The 20,441-nt window shown below is 45.2% G+C and overlaps 1 protein-coding gene across 39 annotated transcripts in view; it reads right to left on the reverse strand.

The window, feature by feature from the left end:
- The window catches only part of SORBS1 (sorbin and SH3 domain containing 1), a 249,691-nt gene that overhangs the window by 18,192 nt on the left and 211,058 nt on the right, over nucleotides 1–20,441 (reverse strand). For 27 of the 39 annotated variants that reach the window (XM_054503068.2, XM_054503067.2, XM_054503053.2 and 24 more), the window contains 4 exons: nucleotides 16,438–16,484; nucleotides 11,826–11,940; nucleotides 11,547–11,672; nucleotides 9,370–9,564 (listed from right to left, as the gene is read on the reverse strand). In XM_054503068.2, coding sequence (XP_054359043.1) covers nucleotides 9,370–9,564; nucleotides 11,547–11,672; nucleotides 11,826–11,940; nucleotides 16,438–16,484 — 483 coding nt within the window. Of the gene's footprint in view, nucleotides 1–6,759; nucleotides 7,534–9,369; nucleotides 9,565–11,546; nucleotides 11,673–11,825; nucleotides 11,941–16,437; nucleotides 16,485–20,441 lie in introns of all 39 variants that reach the window. The other 12 variants (XM_054503035.2, XM_063670014.1, XM_054503036.2 and 9 more) reach the window with 1 other exon arrangement.

Below are 20,441 nucleotides of genomic sequence, written 5' to 3' on the forward strand. Positions count from 1 at the left end.
TCCTCAAGGCAGGTCTATGCCTCTGTTCTTATCTTTCTGGGAACTAACTTAGTTTCCTTGTGTTGAGAAGTGTTCCCTCTGAAGTCACATCTTTCTGTCTCAAGTTGAGTCACCTTCCCTCCTTCTCCTTTCTCTAAGCCTATAGTTTGTTCTTATGCTTCTCAGACAGATGCTTTGAGGACACATAGCTTTCCTGTATATTGAGATTTTATTTGATTAGCTTCCTTCCCTTTAGGAACCAAACTGACATCACAAAATTTCTGTCACTTTCCTCAGGCCTTGGTTTTCTCATCTCATTGTAAAAGACTGGAGGCTCTTAATCTGGTGGTCTGTCACAGGTAGACTTGGGTGTGGGCCTTTTGAAACAATGCAAAACTGTGTGTCACTTTCCTCCCCAAACTACTGGCCTAGAGTCCTCGGCTGACCTCAGATTCTCAAAGGTTCTGTGATCCAGAAAAAGTTGTCAGTTACTGGAGTAGATGGTCTCTAAATATTCTCTTTAATTAAAAAATTCTAGGAGGTACTCTCACAATTTGTAAAAACACTTAAAGACCAAGGCTGGATGCCAGTCAACAAATAGTGCTTCTGTCACAGAGAAACTCAGTAAATATTTGATCATGAAAATGATGGGATTTTTCAAGACGATCTTCCCTTTGCTTTCTTTTTCTTTTTTTTTTTTTAGTGGAACAACCAGTTTGATCTGTAACTGACTGTGAACAATGAATTGAGATAACTCTCTATCATCAGACCTGTCCCCCTTACTTTCTTTTTCTTTGTTTACTTTTTAAAATTTTTTTGAAATACAGTCTTGCTGTGTCACCCAGGCTGGAGTGCAGTGGCATGATCTCAGCTCACTGCAACCTCCGCCTCCCGGGTTCAAGCAATTCTCATGCCTCAGCCTCCCGAGTAGCTGGGATTACAGATGTCTACCACCACGCCCGGCTAATTTTTCTATTTTTAGTAGAGACAGGGTTTCGCCATGTTGGCCAGGCTGGTCTTAAACTCCTGGCTTCAAGTGATCTGCCCGCCTCAGCCTCCCAAAGTACTGGGATTACAGGTGTGAGCCACCAAGCCCAGCCTACTTTCTTGATTGTTCTGAATGTTGTTGGCCAAAATTGCGCCCAAGAAAATCCAAGAACTTGGTTGATAATTCTGAATGCTAGGGCATTTTGTATGTACATTTTTCATCCAATAAGTTAAGTTGTCCCTCAGAACAAAAACTAAAAGGAAAAACTTCTATTTTTCCATTGTGAAGGTCTGTAAGTTGATAATAAACCCCTGACTTAAATTTTTGTATGTGTTCTTCTTTCTCATTTAAACTAAAATTCATGCAGGATTTTTACCTAATCAAAGGATAGCAAAGCTAAAAAGAATGGCATTTCTCTTGTCTGAATCTTTTGTTTATGGACAGAGTAGCTGCCAGAAAAGAGAAGTGACTCAACAAAAGATACTTGGCAAGCCAATGGCAGAGCTAGAGCTAGAACTTGGGACCCTGACTCTCAATCCAGCACTCTTCCCCACCCCATCCTGATTTCCCTGAAGACCCCTGCATTCATTTCATTCACTCTCTTCTGCTGTTCAGAGAAAAAACACACCTAAAAACATGGGCAACTGACCCAATGTGAAACAGTTTAGGAGTGAAAAGTCAAACCATTTCACAGGAAGTGTCCACACACCTGCAGAGTTGAGGGAGGTGGGCAGGTGACTGATTCAAAGGGTCACCGTGACTCCTGACATAAGCTCTGGTCCCAGCCCCTTCTCCAGAAACTCCCTTTTCTATTCACCTGTGGACACCAGAAGCCTCACCCAAACGAGGAATGCATCACTCTCCATGCACACCTTTCATGGTCCTACCTCTGGGCCTTTGCTTGAGCTATTTGCCTCGAGTCCCACCCTCCTGCTGTACACCTGTGAGAAAACCTCTTATTCTTTAAGGCTCAGATTAAATGCTACTTTTTTGAGGAGAGCAAAATCACTTGGTGACCATCCAGCAAGCCCTAGAGGCAAAAACTCCTATCTGAGGAATTTAGAAGGGAGCAATGACCACCTGGTGACCATCAAACAGGCCAAATTCCTTATCTGGGAAAATTAGAAGTAATTAGACTTCCCTATCATTTAAAGCAGGCATCTGGTCCCAGATTTCTTTCCCTCCAAATTAATAAGTAACTAGAATTTCTACACATCTCTGGATTGGCACGCTGAAACTCATTGTGCAACCCTTGCTGATATTAAGGCACCAAAACATCTACAGATGTAATCATGTATCATGACCTATGTGGCCAGTATGGTCCAAATTGCCCTTAAGCTTCTGCCTTAAGGTCCACAAATGCTCCTAAGGAAAATCCTCTCTCACCGAGTGCCCCGCTGCACCCTTTTGCAGCGTTCTTTCTTTCTAATAAACTTTCCTTCTTCAAACCTATACTGTTATCAGTCAATTTTTCTTACCAACACTCAAGTCAACCACCTCCTCAGGCTGGGGCTCTGACACCCTGCCTGGCATTTTTTTTCCTGAAGTCTCCAGACAACCACCTTCCTCCCCGGTTATTATTTCTCCCCATCTTGATCTTCCAGGATGTACTGTTTGTGACTCTCTTTCCTTATTTGCATTATAACTATTTGGGAACATGTCTTACTCCCCCGGTGAAGATCCTAAACTCCTTTAGTTGGAGTCAGTCATTGTTTGTCTTTTTTTTTTTTTTTGAGATGGGGTCTTGCTCTGTCACCCAGGCTGGAGTGCAGTGGCCCTATCTCTGCTCACTGCAACCTCCGCTTCCTGGGTTCAAGTGATTCTCTCACCTCAGCCTACCAAGTAGCTAGGATTACAGGCATGCACCACCACGCCCAGCTGATTTTTCTATTTTTTAAAAGAGATTTTTGTATTTTTAGAAGAGATGGGGTTTCGCCATGCTAGCTGGTCTCAAACTCCTGACTTCAAGTGATCCGCCTGTCTCAGGCTCCCAAAGTGCTGGGATTACAGGTGTAAGCCACCGTGTCTGGCCTACCTTTTCTTTCATTCAACAAACATTCACTGAAGTGCCTTCCATACATCAGGTATAACGGTCCCGCCTTTGGAGCACTGATACTTTATGGGAACACAGCGAAGCAAAGGGGGCTGAGAGAGGCTCACACAGACCATTGCAGGGGCTATGGCAGCCCAAAGTCAGAGCACTAATCCACTCATGCAGGGGTGGGGGAGGCTGTCAGGAGAGGTGTTAAAGGAAATCAGAATATTTTACTCCAAAATATATTTTTTTGACATATTTTGACATGGCTGTCAGAGAGCCAGCAAAAAGAGGTAGCCCGGCAAAGCCGTCTTTTGTGCAGGAGATTTGTATTTGTAGAGAAAAATCTGCATTGATGCAGCCAGGTTTTCTCTGAGGCTTTCCCTTGTCTAGATCTAGAAAAGATTGACTGACAGTCTGACACCTTTAAAGGCCTAAAAGAAACATTTACCATCTATTCTCTCTGAGGCTGCTACCGGTGAGCTTTCATCTAAATAACAAGACCCCTTTGCTAGCCAAGCCTTACTTTTCTCCCTCCCATAACGTGTCTTGCTGCTTAAAATCTGATTTACCACCATAACCTGTCTTTGGCCATCCTCTGAGCCCCCACTCTTCTGTAACCTCAAGATGGTATAAGCTTCTGCACCCCATTGGTTGGGTCTTCATTCTGAAGGCTCCCATGTCACATAAAACTATGATCAAATAAATCTGTATGCCTTTTCTCCTATTAATTTGCTTCTTGGCCGGGCGTGGTGGCTCATGCCTGTAATCCGAGGAGGCCGAGGCGGGAGGATCACTTGAGGTCAGAAGCCTGGCCAACATGGTGAAACCCCGTCCCTACCAAACAATACAAAGATTACCCGGGCATGGTGGCATGTGCCTGTAGTCCTAGCTACTCGAGGAGGCTGAGGTGGAAGGAGTCTTGAACCTGGGGGCAGAGGTTGCAATGAGATTGTGCCACTGCATTCCAGCCTGGGTGACAGAGTGAGACCCCGTCTCAAAAAAAAAAAGAAAGAAAGAAAAAAAATTTTTGCTTCTTGTCAGTAATTTTTAGGGAAACTTCAAGGACAAAAGGGAAACTTTCCCTTGGCCCCAACAGCTTCCTAGAAGTTACATCTAAATGGAAGCCCTGATGATGTTCACCCCTCTCTATCTCTTGCAGCTAAGTACCTGGAATATCCTAAATGCTTCAAAGAGTAAATGATCATAACATTTCAGAATATCTTCTCATTTAAGGTTCTCAGGTAAAATTCCCTCCCATTATTGGTCAGATTCTCAACCTACCTCCCCAATACCTACAATAAAAGTGAACTTTTGTTTCAGCTCTTTAGTTCAGCAAGGAGAATAATGGCTGACAATTTTCTTGATACACAAACTGGTCTGGAATGCATTTTTCCAAATAAGCAACACAGCCTGTGGTCACGTCATCCTGATGGGGCTGCCAGAGAACAGTTGTCATACAAGTCCTTTCCATTTTTAGCATGTCTGTCACCCAAAGGGGGTCCAAGACACAGGAGCCCCTTCTGAAGGACCCCGTTTCCAGAGTTGTCAGCTCCTGCTCCAGCCACAGGAGGGGAAAGTGAGGGGGCTGAAGGGGAGGTGTGGGCAGCAGCCCTTTTCACACAAATGCCAGCTCTCAAGGGGGAGCGAGCCCCAGGCCACAGCCTGGGCACACCCATGGAGAAGGGGCTTGTGCCAGGAGGGCAGGAGGAAGGGAGGGGACAGGAAGTGGTACACTTGGGGTCTGGAGGCCCACCAAGAAAGGAACACCAAGTTTCAACAAGCCTGGCTTTCCAATCAACATAATCTTCAGTGTTGCCAGCTACTCCACTCCTATCCTGCCTTAGGAAGCAGGAAGCGTATACCCCTAACCTTACTCGGAGATCCGGCACCGTGCGCACTTCCTATACACACAGGATCCTGGAATTGGGCCGGGATGATGACTCAACACTGACAATAAGGATGTCCCTGGGTGCCTTGGGTTGACTTAGAATGTTTATAGAATTGTTCCTGTGTCAGAAACGTTTAATTCTTTTCAACTAGCCACTTCACCACCTCTTCTATTCTTTCCTCAACCTGTTCCAGGGCCAGGCAAAGCCTTTGCCAGGTATTGCTGCTTTCCTACAGCCCCACACAGCAGCAGGTGACCCCACATATGGAGCCTTGGCACATGCCAAGCACCAACTTCCATGAATTACCTCACTGAATCCTTATGACTGCCCTACAAGGGATGGACTGCTTCCACTCCTGCTTAGCATGTGAGAGGTTAAGTGGCTTTCTAGCAAAAGGCTAAGCCTGATTTCTTATAAACTGCCCCACGCTGGCTTACCCTCAGTGATCCCCACTCCTGATGTGCTGGCCCACCCAGGGGCCCACATGTGCTCGGCTGGAACTGGAAGTCTGGCCTAGTGTGTCTCAAGCCTCTGTGCTCCTGTGTCCCCCAAGCATGCCTCTATTATTGCCCTGGTGATATTGCTAGGCTCCTCCTTGTTTTGAGGAGCCTTGAACTTAGGCTCCTCAAGAGGAGAGACAAATGACCTTTGTATTCTGCCCAGAGGCTGGTACCTGCAGGCCTTATTCATAGACTGAATAACTACAGCCTCAAAGGGAAACTGAGGTTGCAAGCCTAAGTGTTAACCACTATTTACTGTGGACATCATACATACTAGATACTTAATAAATGGCTTGGAGACATCTTCAGGGACTCAATCGGGGTCTAAGGAAGTTCTAAAAATATTCTCAGTTCTAGAAGCAGTTCTAGATCACCCAAGATGTTGGCTCTATAGCTTCTGTTTATAAAGTGCTGACCATGTTACCAGGATCATAAGCCCTTGTACTCAACCACTCTTTGAGGTAGGTGCTATCATCTCCATTTTACAGATAAGGAAACTGAGTCTCAGAGAGGGGAAGCAACTCCCAAGTCACTAGACTGTAAGAGATGGAGCTGGCATTCAAACCTGGTTGCTTCAGAGAAGTTGCCGAAAGTCTTTGACTTTCGCAGTAGTCAACAGCAGAGCCAAAATCAGAATTGATTTGTTTAGTTGCTAAGTTCATTTCTCCAAAAAAATTTTCAGGTCTCAAAACACCCTAAGGCTACCTTTGTCCAAATGCTGCACTCTTTGTAGCTGACCCAGAGAGAAGATGGGACACTCACCCAAAAACGTGGCATGGCTATTCGAGGATACCCCATGTCAGTCAAGGCCCCAGGAGACCTGCATTCTTCTCTCCAGAACCAAAACACCTTTGTTTCATGGCAAACAAAGGCCCCGCGCTCCCACACAAACACAAGACAGGACAAAGACCTGACAGAGCTGAGCACTAGCAGAGCACCATGGGTTATGGAAACAAAGTGCATCTTACATAAAAGCAAACCAAACCACACCACACCAAAGCCTGGTGTTCTCAGCTGTGTTAGTCAAAGCAAACCAAGGGTCATCTCCAAGGCATACATGGGACGTGAGGAAGGTCTGCCTTCTCAGAGGCCCTTGCAGCAGGCCAGGAGGCATACAAAGTAGAGATAACTTCTGAATGACCTCAAGTGGCCAGATATAGCCCGTCCTTTCCCTCCAACTGTATCCAGTCCTGGCACCTGAATTCATGTCCCCCCATTCCCTCTGGGGCCATCTCTTTGCTCCCGAGGCAAGCAAATGGTCTCACCAGCATTCACTTGGCCTCCGTAGATGGACCAGGGGCGAGACGTGCAGCCCACCCTGCCAAGTGAGACGCCAAGTGCACACGCGGCATGCTGCAGTCCTACCTGGCTCCCACCTCTCCGAGCAGCTTTCCTCCCCGCCTGCTCGCCACCTCTATGCCGCTCTGTCTGCTCAGCCTCACTTCCTGGAAAAGCGCTACCCAGGGGCTTGCCGGGCCGGCTCTCCTCAGGGGTGTTGAGATCTGAGAGTCTCTGTTCAGTACTCAGGCACCTGACCACGTCTGAAGGCTTCAAGCAGCTCTTCTTAGAGATCTTGGGTCCACCAGGGCCTCTTTCGCCTGCCTCCCTCTCTGCTTTCCTCTCATATTGTCCACTCTCTTCACGCCATGGCTGCCTCTTGCTCTGGCTGCTAAAGGCATCACTAAGCTGGGAGATGACACTATCAGAGCTCCCCAGCGGCAGCTGCAAGAAGCTATCTTGGTGGATGCCTGAAGATGGCATGTGGACACCACCATCTCCATTCATGTGAAGGGAGGACTGGGAAGTGGGTGCTAGGGAGTAGGTTTTGTGTGGGGAAGGTAGGGCCAGTGGAGAAGCTACTGATCGTGGGGTGGGACGATCTGACCAACTCAAATGGGGGAGGCTGAGAGACAGGGAGGGACTGGCCCTCGGTGACAAGGCGAGGTGGTCAGTGTTATATATAGAAGCCTCTGGCAGAGGAGGCAAGGGTGGGGTCAGGGCCAGAGAACGCCTGCCTGGGACCCCCACAGTCAGTGAGATCCACTCAGAGGTGACGGCGTGCATCTCGGGGGACAGGGCTCGGCGGGAGTGGGGCAGAGATGAGGGGGCTGGCGTGATGAGCCTGCTGTGACTGGAAAACTTAAAAAGAAGAAGAGAGAGGAAAACAAAAGAAAGAAGCAAAAGGTACAAGTGTCAGCATAAAGGAAAAAGAAGGAAAATAATCACAAGGGGTATATAAAGAGGAATGAAATGGAGAGGATGAGCAAGGACACTCTGGTGTACAGAAAGGAAATCCTCGGGTTACATCTGGGGAGAAACCGGGATGGGTGAGTGTGCGTTTGAGCATGTGTGAGCGTGAGCCTGATGTGTGCAGGCAGGGGGTGGAGGAAGCAGCGAGAGGTGTGGAGATGGGGAGAGGTTCCCGTCAGAGTAGTGACGGATGAGGCTGGCCTGCTTTGCAGAATCAGATTTTCAAAGGGACACATTGGAAGCTTCCCATCCCAGCCGACCCAGCCCCTGTGCATCCAGATCCCTGACCCAGAACCATACAGGGAAAGGTGGCCCCACACTGCCATGGCCCTTCCATGGGGTTTTATTTTCTCTAGGAGCTCAGCAGAGTCTTCCAGAGAGGAGTATGAGTAGTGTACTAGTTTTGTTTTACAATCACTCTTGGCCACAGTCAAGTGAAAAACGTAGCTGGGTTCCCTGCATCCTTACAAAGAAGAATGTCCCGCTCCAGTCACACACTCTGTCCTATAAGACAACAGGATGCGGCTATCACTGTCCAGGAAGCCCTGGGTCAGCCCGTTTAATGCTTTCTGCCAAGAACCCTCTACTGGGGTCAGTGATGAGCAGGTGGCAGAGGAGGAAACAGTTAGAGGACCAGACATGAGGCACCGTCTCAGGGTCAACCCGGGCCCCCAAGTCCTACTCTTGTTCCTCTGCCAACCTCCTTACAACATACATGGTGGTTTGGCCAGGCTCTTTCACAGGGATGTCACCCCCACCGTGTCACCCTGAACTCAAGGTTCTGACATTTTCTTGGCTTTGGGAAAGTGGGGATCAGTTAGGAATAGTTTATATTTCTAAACAAGTTTGTTCATAATTAATGTTTGGGAAAGCCAACATCTTATTACGCCTATAAACCTACATCCTTTCAGCCCACTGAGACTGAGATGCTGTAAGTTACTTGTTCCAATCACCTGGTTCCGGTGAATGCAAAGAATACTTTGGATCTGGTCTACATGGCTGATGAGAAGGTGTAAGTCTCTCTTTCAGCCTTTGTCTTCTGCAGGCCAACTTTGGCCAAGATGACTGAGGATCACATTTGGACCATGGGATTTATGACACAGTGGTGGTACCCACACCAACAGCTTCACGCAGGAGGGACCAACTGATAAAGGCTCTTGTTTCTCTTTCCCTAGTCACCTTATTCCCAGAGCAATTACTTGACTGTTCCTTTTCCCCGAGATATATCTTCAACCAAGCACTGGAAAAGGCCATTTGTACGCATAAAGACAAAGTCCAGTGTACAGTCTGCTTTCCTGCAGTTTTTTTTTTTGTTTTTTGAGATGGAGTTTCGCTCTGTTGTCCAGGCTGGAGTGCAGTGGCATGATCTCAGCTCACTGCAACCTCCGCCTCCCCAGTTCAAGCGATTCTCCTGCCTCAGCCTCCTGAGTAGCTGGGACTACAGGCGCCTGCCACCACGCCTGGCTAATTTTTGAATTTTTGATAGAGATGGGGTTTCATCATGTTGCCAGGCTGATCTTGAACTCCTGACCTCAGGTGATTCACCCGCCTCGGCCTTCCAAAGTGCTGGCATTACAGGCGTGAGCCACCACACCCGGCCTCTTGCAGACAGTTTTTAATTGCCGTGCTCAAAAACCTCCCCAGAGAGGCTGTGTGCCATCAGCACTGTTGACTACGAAAATTCACATGCTGAGTATGAAAACCAGTGACAAGAAGCTTAGATACCTGTGGGCTTGCAGTGGCACTACGACTTGGGGAGGAGGAGAAAGGCAGATCCATGTAATCCACAGGGTTTTTCACCAGTGGTCGCTTGATCACATCCACGTAGGTGATGGGGAAGATGCCTTGTCGGGATGTCCCCGGGATCCTTCCTTCGTACCAGTTCTCATCTACCTGCCGGAGCAGTGTGATCCTCTCACCCTGGAAGACACAGCAAAGAGAGGGTCCTTGTCCTAGCATGCCTCTGCATGCCTGGGGCCTCTGCCTGCATGCTTCAATGTCCTGCATTGTTTATCACATCCTTAGCTCGGGAAAAACCTTCCCTGCTGAACCTGGAGGGAATTAACACCACTGGGATGAGGATGCTAATGGCAGAGGAGCTACCTTGATGCTGGGAAGTTCAGCTTGGTTCTTTAAGTATTTTAGTAAAGGAGAACATCAGATTTGTGTCGCTAAGCCAGGGAACAAATGTAGTGTTTTTGACTCATTTAATGTGAAACAGATACCCAATCTTCATTTCTAAGGCAAAGATTTTGGGGGGTTTCTCTTTTTCTTTCTTTTGTAGCATTATAGATACTTATAATGTATCATTATAGAAAATTCAGAACACAAACATAAAGCAGAAAATAATCATCACCTATCACATAGTCATTTGGAGATAAACACTTAATATTTGGCATATGGACTCCCCAGATTTACTTCTATGCATGTGAATTAAACCCGCACATATTTTTTCTTTTAAAAATTGAGTATGAACTGTGTTTCCCTTTTCCAACTTGCTTTTTAAAAAATACTTAATAGCACATAGTAAACTTCCTTCTTTATCAAGAAATAGAATTCTAGATTTTTAATGGCATTGCATAGCTTAATGGACCACTGCAGGGTATTCTGTCGCACAAACATATAATGATTTAATTACTGATCCCCTGCTGTTGGGCAATTGGGTTGCTTCCAGTGTTACATAAGATGGCTCATCTTTTTCTAACAATGTGCTCACTTCCCTCAATCCTCAATAAAATCAGTAACTTAGTAACTTTAGCAAGCCAGAGAATTTTGCCATGTAGAGTGTTTGGATTCTGGAAAGAAGAACTTCTCTGCACAATGTAATTATGTTCTGAATAAGCATGATGGTGATAATAATAATACTGGCATCTCCTGTTTACTAAGCACCAACCAGATACCACGTGTCATGCTGGGGGCTTCACATAAGCTGTTTCATCGAAGTCTCTTACAACCACCTAGGAGAGAGCCATCTATGTTCATTTTTTTCTATAAGAAAATGGTGGCTTGGAAAAAAGTATTTAACTCCCACATTCTGCGTAGATGGTTTGTGCCTTTTGGGTTCAAAGCTTTTCAAACTTCTCCTGGTATCAATGGACCTGTTTTTTCCACTAGGTCACAACAATATATTGTAAAACCCAGTCCCCAACACAGTGCATTATCACATCATTAGTTGGTAAGTGTTGGTTGAAAACAGCTTATAAAAGATGCCTAAGACTCCAGAAATACTATCTTTAATCAGTGAGCTCAATATAGTTAAACCCTGACATTAGCCTAGGGTTTATTTTTAAAATACCTTACCTCAGAAAATTCTCCAATTGCCCTTAATGCAATTCTTTTTTTTTTTTTATTCAATAGAGATGGGGTCTTGCTATGTTGCTCAGGCTGGTCTTGAACTCCTGGCCTTAAGTGAGCCTCCTGCCTTGGTTTCCCAAAGTGCTGGGATTACAGGCCTTAATGCAATTCTTTTTTTTTTTTTTTTTTTTTTGAGACCTATTGTCCAGGCTGGAGTGCAGTGGAGCGATCTCAGCTCACTGCAACCTCTGTCTCCCAGGTTCAAATGACTCTCCTGACTCAGCCTCCTGAATAGCTGGGATTATAGGAACCCACTACCATGCCCAGCTAATTTTTGTATTTTTAGTAGAGACGGGGTTTTGCCATGTTGGCCAGGCTAGTCTCAAACTCCTGACCTCAAGTGATCTACCCACCTCGGCCTCCCAAAGTGCTGGGATTACAGGCATGAGCCACCGTGCCCAGCCCTTAATGCAATTATTGATTGGCATACTTCTCTTAAGGGTACAGACAGCACCCCCAGACTGGGGTGCGATAGCAACACCACACTTCCCCACATAGCTGCGCCATCCAAGAGAGCCCCAAAGCAAGGCATGAGAAGTGCAGCTTACCTTTCTGAAGGACATTTCTACTTGTGTATCACCATTAAAGTTAAACTTAGCAATAGCTTCTCCATATTCCAAAACCTGCACTGGTGTCAACTTTTTGGGCTGAGCCTTCTCAGCAGGAGGAAGAAGCTGAGAAAGGGAAAGAGGTAAAAGAGAACAAGGGAAGAGAAGAAAGCAGGGAAACAAGAGGAAAAGGAGGAAACAAAACATAAGCATTTGGTAAATAAATGGTGCTTTGGGCACGGTCAGGCTTTTCCTTAGAAAGAAAAGGGGCTGCGGTACCTCGATGTAGGTGCGTGGGAAGATTCCCACCCGGCCGTGGTGTTCTCCTTCATACCAGTTCTGATCAATTTGCTTATAAATGTAAACAATATCTCCCTTCTGCAGAGGAAGCTCCCTGTCGACAGAGGGTCAACGGCATTTTAGCAGATGTTTCAATATGTGTAAGATTAAGACACTTCAGTTTTGTAGCAAAAGGAGACTGTTAAGTGGGGTCAAAGGGTACAAATTCCAGAGAGGGGGCTCCATATTTGGAAGTAAGAACCCCACTATTCAGGAAATTACATCACATTTGGCATTTTTCCAGTCTTTTGCAGGATGGATGTTAACATTCAAATTGACTAGCCCTTGAAAGTGCTCAGAGGCCTTATTAATTTGTTGTGGTTTTCTAAATGCATTTTTTGTGAATGTTGTCTTACGCTCAGAATATTTATGCAACACAGAGCAATGCACTCAGCTGCCTTAACTGATGTTTGTTAAACAAAATGTCTCCTTCTGGATACCTTCACTATCCTCTTCTATGCCCTAGCAGGGCATGCCTTCATTGCTTTAAATTGCCCTGAAATTATGTGTGATATATTGATATCCTTCTATCATTCCATCAATTTCGCCATTTGTCTACCCATCCATTTTACCATCCATCTTTGTATCATCATGCAGTAGAAAGGTTCTGAAGTTAGGCAGATCTGGTCCAAAACTCAGTTCTGAAATTTAGTAGCTCTGGGACCTTGGACACAATACTTAATCTGAGACACTGTTGCTTTAGCTGAACTTGGACCTAACTCAGAGTTGCTGGAGAATGCTTCAACAAATTAAAAATAAACAGCTAGGATGGTGCCTGTTGTACAGGTAGGTAACACTCAATAAATGTTAATTCCATTACTTTTTTTCTTGAGACGGTCTCATTCTGCTGCCCAGGCTGGAGTGCAAGTGGCATGATCACAGCTCATTGCAGCCTCAACCTCCTGGGCGCAAGTGATCCTCCTACCTCAGCCTCCTGAGTAGCTGGGACTACAGGCATGCACCACCATGCCTGGCCAATTGTTACATATTTTTCTGTAGAGATGGGGTTTTGCTATGTTGCCCAGGCTGGTCTTGAACTCCTGGGCTCAAGTGATCCTCCTGCCTCAGTCTCCCAAAATGCTGAGATTAAATGCATGTAGTCACCACGCCTGGCCTAATTCCTTTGCTTTTTAACATGGAAAAGTGATGTTGGAAAGAAAAGTAGATTTTCCTTCAAATGCTCTTTGTGCCCTTTGTGTGTGTTTTTTTTTAGTACAGACGGGGTTTGACCATGTTGGTCAGGCTGGTCTAGAACTCCTGACCTCATGATCCGCTTGACTCGACCTCCCAAAGTGCCGGGATTACAGGCGTGAGCCACCGTGCCTGGCCCAGATGATGTTAATTTTTAACCAGGACTCTTTTTTTAAAAAAATGAGACAAAGGCAAATTTTAAAAAAAATGAAAACTTAAAAGAAGGATAAAAATTATAACCTTTTCTTTCTTTTTTTTTTTTGAGACAGAGTTTTGCTTCTGTTGCCCAGGCTGGAGTGCAACGGCGTGATCTCAGCTCACTGCAACCTCCGCCTCCCGGGTTCAGGGGATTTTCCTGCCTCAGTCTCCCCAGTAGCTGGGATTACAGACATGCGCCACCAGGCCCGGCTAATTTTGTATTTTTAGTAGAGACGGGGTTTCTCCAAGTTGGTCAGGATGGTCTCAAACTCCCGACCTGAGGTGATCCGCCCACCTCGGACTCCCAAAGTGCTGGGATTACAGGCGTGAGCCACCGCACCTGGCCCTTATAACTTTTTCTTGAATTAAATAATTTTAAAATTGTAACATTTTCTTGAATTAAAAAAAAAAAATGACCTAGATCTTTTTCATTTGAGTCAAACCAATAGGATGGAAAGGTCTCCAATTGTAACTTGGAAGGGGTGTGCTCACTTTGCAGGATGCCAGGAAGTCCCACGGTATGTGAGGGGTGCTGGCCGAACAATGAGGGCACATCTGGAAAACTACAGAAAGTCAGTTCTGTGCTGAACAAAAGCACAAGGCAGCCTTTGTGGGTCTCACATTAGCAGACAGGATTCTAATCCTCAAGAGGTCCGTAAAGGGGATGTGGGCATTTGTCTCTGTGAGAAGGAATGTCTTGGGCCACATTTTTGCCACAGCCCTCTTTGGGGGGCATTATGAATTCCCCCTCCCTTCACCCCCAACCACAGGCAGATAGATGAGCAAGACCCTCAGCATATTCACCCCTATGGAGATCTGCAGGCTCCTGACTCTGCTATACTAAGTATCTCGCAGCTGTGGAGGGGGATGGGAGTGTAATGGTCCTACTGTTAAGCAAAGGACCCACTTGTGTGTGAAAGAGGAACTGAGGGGTCTGTAGCTGTGGCTGATGGAAGTCTACCATGGGAAACCTGGGGCCCCATTCTTCTACTACTGTGGACTATACCCCTAGCTCCCAAAGAACCACTGCTGGTGAGAGGGTTTGAGAAATATGATTTGCTTTAGATCTTTTTTGGAGCATCACAGTGTACATCAGCACAGCAGAGGCTCTGAGAAGGCCAGGGGGAAAGAAACTTGTTTAACTTTGTTGAACCAAGTATTCCATAACATGCTATTTTTTTTTTAGATGGAGTCTCACTCTGTCCCCCAGGCTGGAATGCAGTGGCGTGATCTTGGCTTATGGCAACCCCCGCCTCCTGGGTTCAAGCAATTCTCATGCCTTAGACTCCTGAGTAGCTGGAATTACAGGCACTTGCCACCACGCCCGGCTAATTTTTGTATTTTTTCGTAGCGACAGGGTTTCGCCATGTTGGCCAGGCTGGTCTTGAACTCCTGACCTCAAGTGATCTGCCAGCCTCGGCCTCCCAAAGTGCTGGAATTACAGGCGTGAGCTACCACGCCTGGCCCCGACAGCATGCTTTTTTGAGTAATTGACTATGGGGAAATGTAAAACCAAGTGACTAAAGGGCTTAAAAGGCCATGGAGCTAGAATTTACTTTTTTCACTAAATTTTGTGGACATTTTTTTGGAGGCAGCATGTCGTGATGAAAACACTGATTCAGGAGGAAGGAGCCCTCTCTCTGGCATTAGCAATGTTGATAAAAGGTGACAATTTCTGTGGATCTAAGCTTTCTCACCTGTTCTATTTGACAGGGTTGCTCTAAAAAAAAATTGTTTTAAGACTCTTTATGAAATCTGGGAAAATGTAATATTATCATCAATATACCATTTAATAAATCTTACATAGACTTCTCAATTCAAAGAAATAAGTGTATTAATTAAATTGCAAATTAATTTATATATCTCTGTTATCCTCTCTGGTTTAAAAAAAAGGAGAGAAGAGGATAACATATTTTGAGCACTACATTTTGGTACACTATGCAAAATGTTTTACAGGTATTACCCCAGCTTCCCCGCAAGAGAGGCATTTTTACCCCTATCTTGCAGATAAAGAAAACTGAACGGGGGAGAAGTTGATAACTTGACTACAGTCACAGAGATAGTAAGTGGCATAGTCAGGATTTGAACACAGGACTTCCTGACTCTAAAGCCCACAATCTTCGCAGTATATTATGCAGCCACCTCCTTTAGCTGACCAACTAAAGGACTGGAGTAATACACACAAACCCAACTATACCAGATTTGTGCCTAGGTTCTAGACACTGTGGCCTGGTCACTCATTTTGTGATGCAGGAGATCAGAACCATGGTTGATTAGCTCCACACAGCATTTCCCAGCATCTAAGGACAGGGAGCTCTCCCTCTGATCACAAGATGTACAACCATCCATCTGCAGGACAATGGGGTAGCCACTGACCATTGTACTTTTAGCTGCCAATGAGAACTCATGGACTATTTAAATCCATAATTAGATAAAAAGCCAGCTGTTTCCTTATGGAACCCAGTTTTTGGTAGCATCTCCCAAATCGTGTTTCAGGTTCCCTTCTTGAAAGACTTCTGGAGCTATTAATATGTCATCAACAAAGTATCTCTTCAAAGTGGGTGGGAGGTATAGATATAGCATGCAGTGTTTCCCAACTCATTCTACAACAGAACTCTCTTTTTGAGAAAAATCTTGCAGGGCTAGCACTCTGAGAAACACACTTCAGAGAAACGCTAGTCTCCTGTGGGTTCATGTAAGACTTTAATCTCTTGGGATGTTGTAGCAAAATGGGTAAAGTTATCTCCCTAGAGACTGGTCTAGATCCTTCCACAGAAAAGATGGGTCAGATCAAGCCACCACTTGAGCAAATAGAGCCCCTACATAGGAGGAGGCAGGGTGGCGCAGGGTATAAGACCCCAACCTCTGCCTAGGTTTGAATTCCAACTCTATCACACCAGCTTGAGCAGGTTCCTTAACCTTATAGTCCCTAGGTCTCTTCATTTGAACAGTGGGGATCATCACAGCACCCACTCCATAATGAATTAACATAAGCAAAGTACTCTGAATAGTGTTTGGCACATAGCAAACTCTATGAACTACTGTTTTGTTCTTTTTTTTAACAACAATTTTTATAATTGTTATTTCTCCGACTCTACAAACAAACTGCTGTGTTTCAAAGAGGCAGCTAAAAAGATAAATAAATATAACTGGTGGCACTTACTTTAGTGTCTGAGCTTTAAAGTCAAATTTGGCTCTGGCAGGTCTCATCTGAACATAAGAAACAATGACAAGTTAAAATCAGGATTCATGTACAACAAGGACACATTTTCACAAATTTCTAGAAAGCAAAGCAGAAAAATTCACTCTAGCCAGTTTGTTCTAGCGTAGAAATCTCGGCAAAATTGCATTTGTCTGACCTTAGTAGAACACTAGATAAATGTTTAGTCAACTATATATGTCATTCATGAGAATCCCCCTAAAAACAGCCAGATCTGGGGAAGAGATGGTTAGAAAGGTCCCAAAGCTGAGGTACCAGTTCCTCAAAACATGTGGACCATGGCTATTAAAAAAACAAACAAACAAAAAGACGAAGTGAGCCAGAAGTCCTAAGATGTTCCTCATCTACTGTCTTATTCCTCAGAGACATCTATTTGCTTAAATTATGATATGCAAGTAGATGAAATGCCAATTCACTTCTCACATCATCTCCAACTCCATATATTTCTCATGGTCTGTGACATCATCCAAAAAGCCAGATAAAGTGGTCCCTGAGCTCAAATGACTCCTGCCAAGACTTCCAATCCTGTTGGGTAGCCCTCTCTTCCCAGATGCCCAGGTCTGAGTCAGCCTCTGCCCCTTCTCCACTTCCTGATCAAGCGTGTCATTAAGTCAGGAGGGACCTCCCTCCACACCTCCATCCCTCCACAACCCTGTTGCTCAAAGCTGACATCTAGTTTCCATTGACACAAAGCTTCCTTTGATTTCACATTCTCTTCACTCTAATCTGTCACCCAGGAGCACAAATAACATTCCTAACATTCTTCCTCACATCTCTTCCTTGCTTTGAAGTTGGCTGCTGCTCTCAACTTTCCCTCAGTTCAAATCTCAATTCCTGCCATAGGTGAAGGCCTTTGGGTAGTTTCTCCCTACTCTTACGGAATTGCCTTTATCTCTATTACACTGTTCCTGTTCCAGTCAAATCTATTTGCTACACCTCAGCTGAACCCCCTCCTACCCCCTCCTCTCTCTGGAATTTCTTTTTTTCTTTTTCTTTTTTTTTTTTTTTTTTTGAGACAGGGTCTTACTGTCTCCCACGCTGGAGTACAGTGGCACAATCTCAGCTCACTGCAACCTCTGCCTCCCAGGTTCAAGGAATTCTCCTGCTTCAGCCTCCCGAGTAGCTGGGACTACAGGCATGTGCCACCACGCTGGGCTAATTTTTGTATTTCTCGGTAGAGACTGGGTTTCACCATGTTGGCCAGGCTGGTCTCTAACTCCTGGCCTCAAGTGATCTGCTCACTTTGGCCTCCCAAAGTGCTGGGATTACAGACGTGAACCACTACACCCGGCTGTGGAATTTCTTTCTTTTTTTTGAGACAGCGTCTTGCCCTGTTGCTCAGGATGGAGGGCAGTGGCACAATCATGGCTCACCGCAGTCTTGACTCCCCAGGCTCAGGTGATCTTCCCACCTCAGCCTCCTGAGTAGCTGGGACTACAGGCATGCACCACCACGCCTGGGTAACTTTTATACAGATAGGGTCCCATGATGTTGCCCAGGCTGGTCTCAGATTCCTGGGTTCAAGCGGTCCTCCTGCCTTGGCCTCCCAAAGTGCTGGGATTACAGGTGTGAGCCACTGTGCCTAGCCTACCACAGGTATTTTTAAAGTCTGCATTTTCACATTGATGTTTTCATCTGTCTACCTATCTATACCATACGTACAGGGGCCAAGTGAATGATCACCTTATAATCAAGTTAAAGTCACACAATTTCAATACCTGTGTTTGTGTCTGTAACCAAAGGGCATAATTTCACAGTTGCAGGTGAACAAGAAAAGAATGGATGTGGGGTTAATGATAAATGACAAGTTCACAGGAGAAAACTAAATGACCAAAATTATAAGGATAAGAATTTCACAGTGATTTCAATAGAAAAACACAAGGAAGTAGGTTACCTCATGTCACCCAGCTATAGAGCTGTGTGAACTTTAAAAAATGTGTACCAAAGCAGCCCCACATTCACACTTTGGTAACTGAGTTCTGTCAAAACAATATCTCCTATCAATTAAATCAATATAATTATATAGATGTGTAGTTTATGATTAATTTGTAAGTGGACTTAGGTTAATAATGTGGGGTGGTGAGTTTTTTTTCATTAAAGGCCTGTTAAAATTCACTGATTCCATTGAACTCTTGAGACGTGTATGTGAGCCATCGATGGTTATACAAAGCAACATCCTCTCCCTCTTTATCTCCCTACAGCTCCCAAGACTAAATCCATCTTTCCCTCCTCTGGCTTTCACAGTATTGTATTACTTACTACAGGACAGAGATAACTGTATAAGAGGGAGGCTTCCACTATCAGCTCCCCAAGGGCACAGAGACTGAGTTCTTTCTGCCTCCCATAGGGTCTTACACAGAACCTGTGGTCACCCAAGTCCTACTGAATGGGACTGAAGTGCATTGACACAGTGTGGTGCACCTGGGATGTGTTGGTCTCTACTTTTTCAAGTCCACAGTCAACTTCTAGGGCAGTGATTCTCAAAATGTGGTCCCTAAACTGGTATAATCAATATGACCTGGGAAATTGTTAAAAATGTAAATTTTCAGGCCCCACTGCAGAATCAGAAACTTTGCAGATAGGACCCAGGGTCTGTATTTTACCAAGCCCTCCAGGGGATGCTAACGCATTTGTCAGAGTTTGAGAAGCATTGCTCTAGAAGGGAGGCAGGCTCACTGAGCAGAGTTTGCCTGCCTCTGCCTGTGGTTATTCCACCCACGGTGCATTTCTGTTTGCATGTATCATGTACATGTGTAAGTGTGCAGCCCTAGTGCCTTCAACTGTTCCCATCTTCTTCTACCTACAAGCAGGCAGGACTGTCGGTGAGGACAAACCATGTCCAGAGCCTTCTGAGAAGGGCCATTTTGAGGAGGAGCTGGAATGTTGAGGGCTCAAGGGCTATCTTTCCCTTGCAATTAACATTCGCTAACTTTTGCTTCTTCCTTGATAGATTTTCTTTTTCTCCATCACTTTAGAGTCTCCTTCTCTTCCCCAGCTTTCCTTTTTCTTTTAATTTGAGACAGGCTCAAATTTCTTTAAATTTGAGACAGGATCTCACTCTGCCACCCATGCTGGAGTGATGTGTTCATAGCTCATTGCAGTCTTGAACTTTTGGGGTCAAGTGATCCTCCCACCTCAGCCTCCCAAGTGGCTATGACTATAGGCGTGCACCACCAAGCCTGGCTAATTTTTCAATATATATATTTTTTTTTGTAAAGATGAGGTCTCCCTATGGTGCAAAGGCTAGTTTCGAACTCCTGGCCGTGAGTGATCCTCCTGGCTCAGCTTCTCATAGTGCTGGGATTAGAGACTTGAGCCACTAAACCCGGCCAGCTTTCTTTCTTTTAATTTGGTTCCCTCTTTTCACTACCTCATCTTCCCAGACACCCTTTTTTTTGAGACACGGTCTTGCTCCGTTGCTCAGGCTGGAGTGCAGTGGCATGATCATGACTCACTGCAGCCTTGAGCTCCCAGGCTCAAGCAACCCTCCTGCCTCAGCCTCCCCAGCAGTTTGGACTACAGACATGTGCCACCACACCTGGCTATCTACCAATCTATCTAATTAATTAATTAATTAGAGATGGGGGGTCTCACTATGTTGCCCAAGCTAGTGTCGAACTCCTAGGCTCAAGCAATGCTCCCACCTTGACTTCTCAAAGTACTGGGATTACAGGTGTAAGCCACTATGCCCAGTCATATTTCTAAAAAAAAAAAAAAAAAAAGATAGGCAATGATATTCTAGATAGAAAAATAAATAAAAAATAAAATAAAAAAGATAGAAACAAATATTAACCTACTGTACTGAAAGGTTATAAAACAGTACATACTTTGGGTGTTATTCCCCCATTCCCCTAGCTCCCACCCCAAATCCCAGACATACCCATTTTCCCTAAAAGATATCATCTTCAGCAGCGCTACTTAAGGGTTACATGGCAAAGCATAAACTC

This window comes from Pongo pygmaeus, chromosome 8, assembly GCF_028885625.2.
Source record: "Pongo pygmaeus isolate AG05252 chromosome 8, NHGRI_mPonPyg2-v2.0_pri, whole genome shotgun sequence".
Classification (NCBI taxonomy): domain Eukaryota; kingdom Metazoa; phylum Chordata; class Mammalia; order Primates; family Hominidae; genus Pongo; species Pongo pygmaeus.